The sequence below is a fragment of the Lactuca virosa genome, chromosome 1 (genome assembly GCF_052849685.1).
Source record: "Lactuca virosa cultivar CGN04683 chromosome 1, Lactuca_virosa_CGN04683_v6, whole genome shotgun sequence".
NCBI lineage: Eukaryota > Viridiplantae > Streptophyta > Magnoliopsida > Asterales > Asteraceae > Lactuca > Lactuca virosa.
In genome coordinates this window covers 147,211,270-147,221,428 of record NC_136426.1, presented here as the reverse complement: position 1 = coordinate 147,221,428, position 10,159 = coordinate 147,211,270, and the positions used below count along the sequence as shown (strand labels likewise).

Below are 10,159 nucleotides of genomic sequence, written 5' to 3'. Positions count from 1 at the left end.
ATCTTAGGAATTCCTTCAGCTAAGCCTCTTTCAGACATCAGTTTGTGATGTGAAGTTTATATGACCTAACCTTGTATGCCACAGCTAAGTTGGGTCTTTTATTTCAGCAACCAAGCATCTTGAACTAACTTCTTCAAGCTCTATTTTGTAGAGACGGTTTATGGACTTCTGCACCTTCATTAGCAATCTCCCAGCTTTATCATGGACCCATAAGAATGGCTCCTTTATCTTGATTTCATCCCCACTTTCTGACAGTTGGCCAAGACTGATTATGTTGCTGCAGAGGTCAGGTATGTAATACACTTCCTGAAGTTTCCTTCTTTCTCCATTTTTACATTGGAAAATTATGGAACCCTTTCCTTCAATTCTTACTTTAGTTTCATTCCCGAACTTGACATACCCTTGTATCTCCATATTCAGATTATGGAATTTCCCTCTATCACCGGTCATATGATTGCTTGCTCCGGTATCAAGATACCAAAGCTTTGACTGGCTTGACTCCCCACCTTTCTTTTTCAAATCTGGGTTTACTTTTTCTTCATTTAAAAATATCTCACCAACTTCTTCCTTATTTTTGAGAGACATCAATAGGAGTTCAGGTTCGTTATCCTCCTGTATCAAATTGTTATCAATGTTTCTTTCTTTTCTTGGATTCTTGCATTCAGCTGCGTAATGACCATGTTCCTGATAGTTTTAGCACTGCACTTTGCTTTTGTATTGACTGCTAGATGCACCAAAATTTCTTTCACGTTGGTGGTGAGAGCCACTTCTACCCCGACCACCACGACTACTGCCATTTCTTCCTCTTCCTCTGCCTCGTCCTCGTGATCCACCGAATCCTCCACGATTTGCTTTTGATTTGGTGTCTCCCTCTCATTTCTTCTTATTTCTTTCAGACCATTCTTTATGCGTTAATAGGAGCCTTTTATCTTCGTTATCACTGTGCCCTTTCAATCTTTCTTCATGTGCTTTCAATCGTCCAATCACTTCTTCCACTGTCATCGTGTCCAAGTCTCCAAACTGTTCTAGGGTCGAGGCAATCTGTAGAAACTTGGATGGCACCGCCCTGAGTAGTTTCTTTACTACATAGGCCTCGTCTACAGTGTCTCCTAAAGTGCGCATGGTACTAACAACGTTGGTCACCTTTGCAGCAAACTCATCAACGCCCTCCGTCTCCTTCATGTTCATTGCCTCAAATTCTGCCTTCAGGGTCTGAATTCTTGCAACCTTCACCCTATCTGCTCCCATGAACATTGTCTTCAGGGCTTCCCATGCTTCTTTGGCAGTTTTCTTTTCAGCTAGTGACATTACAAGGTCTTCTGGTATCCCTTGATAGATGGCTGCTAGTGCCATCTTGTCCTTCTTAACCTCCACCACCGTGTTTGTTGTTTGTGGCTTAACAGCTTCCCATACACCTTGAGCTTGCATGAAGACACGAATTTTGATTGCCCATGCTCTATAGTTGGTTCTTGATAACATTGGATAGTGGAGGGTTATTTGACCATCCTTCTCACTGTTGCCATTGTTTCCTGTCATCTCTTCACGAGATTGATACTTGGGCATGCACCAAGACTTTGCTCTGATACCAAATGTTGGTCTCTTGCAGGGGTAATAAAGACTTTTATTACCAAGATGGGAAACTAAACACAACAAAGGAATCTGCACAGGGACAGGAAATGACAAATGACAGGGAAAGGGTAAAACTGGAATTAACAGTTTAACAAAAACTGCACAATGAACAGAGAGCACAAGGGACAAGGAAGAGTACAGGGGATAAAATGAGGCAAAGTATCTCTTTATTCACTGAACAAAAATGAACTGGACTACAAACAAACGTACACTTGCCTTTGCTTTTAAACTAGGACTCTGCTAAAAAACAGGAAACAAACTTGACTACAAGCTAAAGACTAGGGACCACTCACTGGTCACTTTGATTTATTCAAAACTAAATTAAAACGTGCATGAAACAAAACAAATTCAGAAGTAGACTTAACAAAGCACCCGGTTATGGAGCTTGGATGTAACGAATCGTTGCCGGTGGTCATAGTTCGTGGTTCTTGCAATTGGCTGCTTTATTTATCTTTAGCACAAAACCATGGTCGGGATCTCGGCACCACTTTGGTTGTGGTCAATCCTCTAAGGAAAGAATGTTATCAGTTGCCACCCATCGATATTAGGTTAGGTAAAACGTCGGGGACTCGAGAATCATGTGGGCTTGGTTTTGATGCTTCTACCAACACCTTCAAGATGGTATGTGTATCTGTTAGAAGAGAAGCTCATCCGGTGAGCCTTGATGAGGTGAGGAAGAATCTCCGCACCAGGGTGCATGTTTTGGGCACCGACTCATGGCGAGATTTACCCAAAGTCCCATCTTATCCCATAACCGGTGAAGGCGTATTTGCCCATGGATATCTGTACTGGTTGACAGCTTATGTTCCTGGAGAGGCATACAGTGATCAAGTGATACGGTATGATGTGAGGAAGGAGGAATTCAGATTGATCTATCCTACGAAAGAAACTGGAGATGGTTGGATTAACACTCGATTGGTTGATCTGCATGGTGAAGTTGGATATTCGTATAACCACCTTGGAAAAACGATGGAGGTGTGGGTATTGAAGCAGAAGGAATGGGTACCTTACTGTCGATTTGATTATAAGCCACCTTTACCTTTTGTTGAGGTAATGGTTTTAGGGCTTTGGAACAAATAGGGGGACATAGTAATGGCATCCAAAATAGGGAAAGACTTGTTTGTTTATTGCCGGAAAAGTGGGGTGATTAGTGAAGTCAAAGCCGTTGGTTGGAAGGATGAATCAGAAGCAGATATCCGAATGTACCAAGGTAGCCTGTTTACAATCCATGACATCAACACAAATGATGCAAAAGGCGTTTGCTAGGTAACCAATTTTGCTCATAGTCATTCATAAACAGGTGTTTTTTGTCCAAATTTGTAGACAATGCTTGATTCTTACAAGACGGGCGGTATGTGTGTGTGTTTTCTTTCTTTCTTTTTTTTTTTTTTTTTTTTTTTTTTTTTTTTTAGTATTTATGTTGGAGGTAAATTATGAGCTGCCTACATCTTACCTTCCCTTAATATGGGATAAGGATGGGGTTTTGTTATTATTATTGTTTGTTGGTCACAGTTAGATATGCGGTATAAATTGATGTTTATGCTTCTTTGTGATGAATTGGTTTATCTTCTTGGCACTTGTTAGCATCATTTCTATATTTGTATGGTTTAAGACCTTGTTTTGTATTGTAACTTTACCTTTATGATATATTCTTGGTTTGGTTGTCATATATCTATTATCCTACGTTTCTTAGTTTAACTTTATATTGTCTTCCTCTCTTCAATTTTCTGTTTAGTGTTAATGTAACATAATCTGTGCTTAGAAAATAAGAGCACATATCAAGAATACACTCAAACATTCTGACCAGTGATCTTGCCGGCAATCCTAACAGGATTAATGTATATCCATCAACCATAAACGAAGCTGCAATATTTTTTTTTACTAGACTCGAGTAAGTTATTCTTTAAATGACCGTGAATTCAAAAATGATACTTTGATTTTTAAATATGCATAAATAAAATTTTTAAAATGATTGTGAATTTGGGGATGTCACATTGCGTAAAGTGATTGGATAATAATACAAATACCTCTTGTGTAAGACGTATCATATTGTAACATTGTACAAGTCTCCATGTATCATATATTGCGTATGCGCATACCCGCTCGAATCGTTATCTCTTATTCTAGATTTTCTTTATGACATGTCTATAATGGAAAAATAACATATATATAAAATTCAGCATGTAGGTACAAAAAACAACATATATAACAAAAAATCAGCATATATATATATATAACCAAAATTCAGCATGTATGTTCATAAATTCAGCACGTGTGTACAAAAAACAACATATATAACCAAAATTTAGTATGTATATACAAAAAAACTACATATATAACCAAAATTTAGCATGTGTGTAAAAAAACAAAATATATAACCAAAATTATGCATGTATATACGAAATAACATCATATATAACCAACATGTATGCTGATAAATTCAGCATGTAAGTTCAAAATTCAGCATGTATGGCCGATCGAAGATGGAGACATTGTATGCATTTTTTTTTTGTTAGGGCACAAATGTCCGATGCGTCTTTTTTTTAGACTTGTTTTGTGTATTTGTGGGAAAGACCAATCTTACTGAAAAGAGAGAATATTTTTGTGCAAATTAAACGGTTTTGGATATTCATCCAAAAATATTTATAGGGCGGGAAAGACATTTATCTTGTAAATAAGTTAGGCTCCTCAATTTCCGTTAATAATCGACGAGTAGAGTAATAGAAAGGTAATGTTTGGGTAAAAGTTTCAATTGGGGTTAGGCTGAGAGGATAAAATAGCATTAGGGTTTCAACTTTCACCCACAATTCAATCCAAAAACCGACACCAGTCGTCGTCGAAGCCGCAGGCGTCCTTCTTCTTCATGTAAGAACTCTTTCCTCAGATCTTAGCAAGTGTTATTACATCTGTTTGATCAAACCTGATATGCTCCACTCTAATGATTGTGAATTTCTTGAAGTTCTTTTCCTCTGCTTTGATTTCATAAAAACCTGTGGATTTTTTTTTATTTTTAAAATTATTATCTCAGATCTTTGAGTTGTCAGATCGCTCTTTGTACGATTAGTAGAAATTGAAATAGCGGTGTAACAGTTTTGCAAAATAATAATATCTCTTCGCTTGTTTTAGTCAAGATGTCGGACGTTGATGAAGCCGATAAGAATATAGCGATATGGAAGATGAAGAACCTTATCAAGGAACTTGAAGCTGCAAGAGGCAATGGTACCAGCATGATCTCTCTTATTATGCCTCCACGAGATCAGATTTCTCGAGTCACTAAAATGCTTGAAGATGAATTCGAAACTGCTTCAAAAATGAAGAGCAGAGTGAATCGTCAATATGTTTTAGGCGCCATAACATCTGCCCAACAGAGACTTATGCTATACAACAAGGTTCCTCCCAATGGACTGGTGATTTATACTGGAACCATACTTACTGATGACGGGAAAAAGGAGAAGAAAGTTACAAAAGACTTTGAACCCTTCAAACCGATCAAGGACTCCCTTTATCTCTGTGATAACAAGTTCCATACAGAAGCTCTAAGTGAACTGTTGGAATCTGATGACATGTTTGGTTTCATTATCATGGATGGTAACGGGACACTTTTTGGGACATTGAGTGGCAACACAAGGGAAGTTGTACACAAATTCACAGAGGATTTACCAATGAAACATGGGCGAAGAAAGCAGTCTGCCTTTCCATTTGCACCTTTTCATATGGAGAAACGTCATAACTATGTGAGAAAAACAGCTGAGCTGGCAACACAGCTGTACATCAATCCTGCCACTGGTCAATCAAACGTTTCTGGTCTTATACTTGCTGGATCTGCTGGTTTGGAAACCGATTTGATGCAATGTGACATGTTTGATCCTTGTCTTCGAGCTAAAATCATGAATGTAGTTGCTGTTTCATATGGAGAGGAGCATGGTTTCAATCAAGCTATCCAGTTGTCCTCTGAAGTTCTTCCTAATCTGAAGTTTGTACAAGAAAAACGTTTGATTGGAAAGTATTTTGAAGAGATCAGCCAGGATACGGACAAGTGTGTGTTTGGTGTTGATGACACTTTGGAATCTTTGGAGATGGGTGCTGTTGAGAATCTCATTGTGTGGGAGAAACTTGATGTTAATCTATACGTGCTTAAAAATAGTACTTCAAGTGAAATCACTACAAAGCATTTGAACAGGGAACAAGAAGCTGATCAAAGTAACTTTCGAGACCCGCAGACAAATGCTGAACTTGAAGTTCAAGAAAAGATGCCATTGCTTGAGTGGCTTGCTAATGAGTATAAGAAATTTGGATGCACACTTGAGTTTGTGACAAACAAATCCGAAGAGGGGTATCAATTTTGTAGGGGTTTTGGTGGAATTGGTGGCATACTTCGTTAACAGATGCATGTGCAGGGTGGTGGAGCCAAGAGCCAGCACCAGGGCACCGTACAAATTAGTGTTAAAAGGTACTTGGCTATATTCTATCTTTTGATGTTGGATTATGTGAACTTATTTAACTTGTTATTTCACTGGCTGTAGAAGTCAGAGATGATGGAAAATGGTATATCATTCAGTAGGGTTGTTCTGACTTTCTAGGAAGGCTTTTTTTTCTTACTATCTTTTTATAGCATTGTACCGTCAAATTTTTTTTTTATTCATACACACCCACATATATATATATATATATATATATATATATATATATATAGAGAGAGAGAGAGAGAGAGAGAGAGAGAGAGAGGTTTGGTTCATTTGAGACAAGGAAATTTTGTGAGACATGGGACAAGATTTGAATAATTCATCTATTTTTATCAAGGTTTGAGATCAAATAATTTTTAGGCGCGGGTGCTTTTGTAAATAGATGGAACTTTGGGGTTAACTCTTACACATGAAGGGGTAATATTGTCCAACTTTTCATTCAGTGATCTGCAATCACGATTAAAACATAAACACTTCTCATTCTTCTCCCCACTAAAAATCTTTCATTCATGTAAAAACCCTAACTTATATTGAAGCTCGTTCCATAGGAGGGTGTGTATGAGACGGTTTGATTCGGTTAATTTAACAAAACATAATCATAACCATTACTATTGGTTAATGCGTTTTGGTATCCATTGGTTATGGGCAGTATTGGTTATGGTTAATGATTTTTTTTGGTTAATGGTTTTGGTTAATGGTTAATATTCGTAATGTTCAAAAATGATACAAAATGAGACTATATTGGTATAAAAAATTAAAAAAGAATACAAAAAAATTGGACAAATAGTTTTTGTAAGCTTTTCAAATTTTATAATAATAAAATAAAACATAACTTTTGTATTTGAATGCGACCATCAATCAACTCTGCAATGCAAAAAGTTTACAAAATGTAGAATTAAGAATTACCAAATTAATCAATTGTCTTAGCACAATGTATGATTGTTAATTGGATGTGTCCATGTGTGTGCAACCGTAGATAGTTTTATTTCTCAATCATGTCTACCGATAAATGAGTATTAATGAGTTCTTTTTTATTAAAAAAAAATTAATTGCACTTGAATATGTTGAGCTATATATATATATATATATATATATATATATATATATATATATATATATAAAGTTATCGGTTCGGTTAATAATTGTTCGGTTAATCTATAAAACCATAACCGAACCGTTAGTTATCGGTTAGGAAAAAATAGAAACAGAACCATCGGTTTTAAAAATGGTTCGGTTTTATCGGTTAATTTGGTTTTGGTTCGGTTTTTCGGTTATTATGCTCACCACTAGTAAAAACCCTAACCTATACGTTCCAGATTTCGATGCAATTACATCGATATTTCTTGCATTAAAAACCTTAGGAAACGTATTCATCATGCTTGATTTGCATCTCTTTCTGGTGATTGTGTGTGTGTCAACTTTAAGCAGAAAGCAAAATTCATGTTTATACACAACTCTCTAGGGTAGAAGTGTGCTTACCAATAATTAAACAATTGCATTTGCATGGCTTTATTGGATTTCAAGTATTTTCTAAGTAAAATGGGTCAGGATGCGCACGCATCACCTCGCATCATGTAGGTCACTTCGTCCCACACCTCTGTTGCGCTTAGGCCATCGCAACACAACACAACCTAGCAACGGTCGCAAAAATCGCACTTTTTTAAACCAAGACTATAGTTGTATACTCATCTTATTTTGATTTATGAAGTTAGGGTTCATCATATAGTTATTTTGTTTTATAAATCAACACCAATAAAAAAGGTTTTGTGTTAAATGCTTTTATTATAACTAGGGTTAACAATGAGCTTCAAAATCCGAGAATCTTCAATGCCAAATATTTAATTGGGCTTTAGTATACATAGTTAACAATGAACTTGTTTACTGTATCTAGGTTTATTTTCTTTTATAGAACTTATTTATTGCAGTTAGGTTTATTTTGATTGTGGGGCATGTATTTTGAATGATTGATGTTTGTTGTTAATTTAAGGTATTTTCTAAGAGAATATTTTACTTATTTATGTTTTAGATTGTTGTAACTCTGTGAACTTTATTATTCACTTGATTAAGATACTCTATAATGGAATGCATTAGGTAGTTTGTAACATAATCCATTGGTTATATAAAACATAATATAATAAAATAAATTAGCTTATAATGCTTTGAATAATTGATGTTTTTTGTTCTGAACTTATTTAAGATAGTTTGTAACATAATCCATTGGTTATATAAAACATAATATATTACTTGATGATATTTTGGTTTTCATGGTTGTAATTAACTAATTATACATAGAATGTTATAAAAAGATGTTAATTCGTTGATTGATGGCATAATTTAGCAGTAAATTAATAAAATAGGGGTCTATTGAGCTATAAATTTAATTTCAGATGTTAACATGTGGATTAATGAAATGATCGATTATTGTGTTTGTAAAAATAATGTTTTAATAGCTTTATATTTTAGGTATTCCGTTTTGATAAATTGTTGTTTATGTTTTGTTTAGGTGTTTAGTTATAGTTCATATTTAATTTGATCACATGTTTCATATATATTGTTACTTATTCTAGAATGTTACAAAACATTTGATATTTGTTATTACTTGACAGTAGTTTGTATAATATGTATATTCTAGGTATTTTGTTATGATAAATATTTGTTTATATTGATTTTACATTTCATTCTGCAACCAAATTGAATGGTAACCTATATATAAACTAATTGAAGAAGTTAAGGAGTTTGCAAAATATGATCGACTAAAGCATCGTAACCTGGTTTAAGAAGCGATGCAATGAAATGAAGACTGTTGATCGAATTGATAAAATATTTGCAATAATTTAATGGTTAATGAATTTATGAACTGTTGATCGAATTGATAAAATATTTGCAATAATTTAATGGTTAATGAATTTGTAGTCTTCTTCTCTTTGAATATTGGTTATGTTTTCTATATTATGATCTTTGAATATTGGTTATGTTTTCTATATTTTGAATCATAGGTATGGTTGAATGTTTGGTAAACAATAGTTATGGTTTCAAGGTTTGAAGATTAGTGAATGTTAAACAATATCATGGAATAGTTATGTTTTAAAGGATAATACAAGTAAGGCTATAGTTTATGTGGTGTAATGGTATTAATATCTTTTACATATTATAAGAGTTTAAAATTGAAGTCTCTATGTATAATGCTCTATTAAAATAATATTGTATATCTTCTATACTGATTTTGTCACATGTCCTTCTCTAATTCAATTGGCCACATGTCATTTTGTTATAATTATGAGATATATTTATTTTCCACTTGTCATTTTACTTCATTTTTGATTTCCAATATATCATTAATTTAGTTTCCATAAATTAAACCTATTAATTTCAAATTTTAAATTTTAAGTTTCAATTTCAATTTTATAAATTTACAGTTTAAACCTTTGTATTTAACATTTTGTTATAATTAACCCGCCGTTTAGTACACGGGTTTCACAACTAAACACATAATTTTAATTTATTTATTTTTTGCATGTTTTTTTCTCATCATATTCATTTATTTCAGATTTAAAATGCAAATAAAATTCCCATTTAATCATTCCTATTTAATATTTTGTTTTAATCAACTCATATAATATACAAGCCTCTAAACTAGTTTTATGTTATAATAAGTGTATGCATAGTATTCTAATAGAAAATTTGTATTTGTTGTTTGTCATCATAAATTGATGTCTATGTCCTTTTTAGAATATAAGTCACAATTCAAGCTAAAATTTTAAATTAGAGTATATGATGTTAAAATCATTAGGATGTTGTAGTTTATGATGCATGATGTTTTTAAAATAACATAATATATTTCTAGTTTTTTTGTTAAACTAGTGAAGGTTCCCCTGCTTTGCATTGCAGGGGTTGGAAGCCATCACTTTTATTTAGGACTCAATATCATTATAAGGTAAACAAATTACAAAGAGCAGTTAAACATTGAAATTTTACTTAAGAGACTAATAAAGGAAGAATGCATTATGGACATTCATTTAAACAATATGGTCCTTGGTATTAACATGAGGGCACAAATGAATCAAAGC

The 10,159-nt window shown here is 33.9% G+C and overlaps 1 protein-coding gene and 1 pseudogene across 5 annotated transcripts; both read left to right on the top strand.

Moving 5' to 3' along the window:
• The first annotated feature begins 2,007 nt into the window (after window positions 1–2,007).
• On the top strand, window positions 2,008–2,709 carry LOC145121798 (F-box protein CPR1-like). The gene has a single exon (XM_079057501.1). The coding sequence runs from the start codon at window positions 2,008–2,010 to the stop codon at window positions 2,707–2,709; it is 702 nt and encodes a 233-aa protein (XP_078913627.1).
• Window positions 2,710–4,301: 1,592 nt separating this feature from the next.
• On the top strand, window positions 4,302–9,107 carry LOC145159765 (eukaryotic peptide chain release factor subunit 1-3 pseudogene; annotated as a pseudogene). Of its 4 annotated transcripts, none has more exons than XR_013737908.1 (3): window positions 4,303–4,494; window positions 4,756–6,079; window positions 9,089–9,107. The product of XR_013737908.1 is annotated as a eukaryotic peptide chain release factor subunit 1-3 pseudogene, transcript variant X3 (transcript). The 4 variants fall into 4 exon arrangements; XR_013737907.1 differs by lacking the exon at window positions 9,089–9,107 and adding an exon at window positions 6,153–6,230; XR_013737911.1 differs by lacking the exon at window positions 9,089–9,107 and having other exon boundaries at window positions 4,302–4,494; window positions 4,761–6,230.
• Window positions 9,108–10,159: the final 1,052 nt, after the last annotated feature.

What these genes read in the sequence shown, in the direction of transcription:
- LOC145121798 (XM_079057501.1), top strand. Translation starts at nt 2,008, where the DNA reads ATGGAGCTTGGATGTAACGAATCGTTGCCGGTGGTCATAGTTCGTGGT.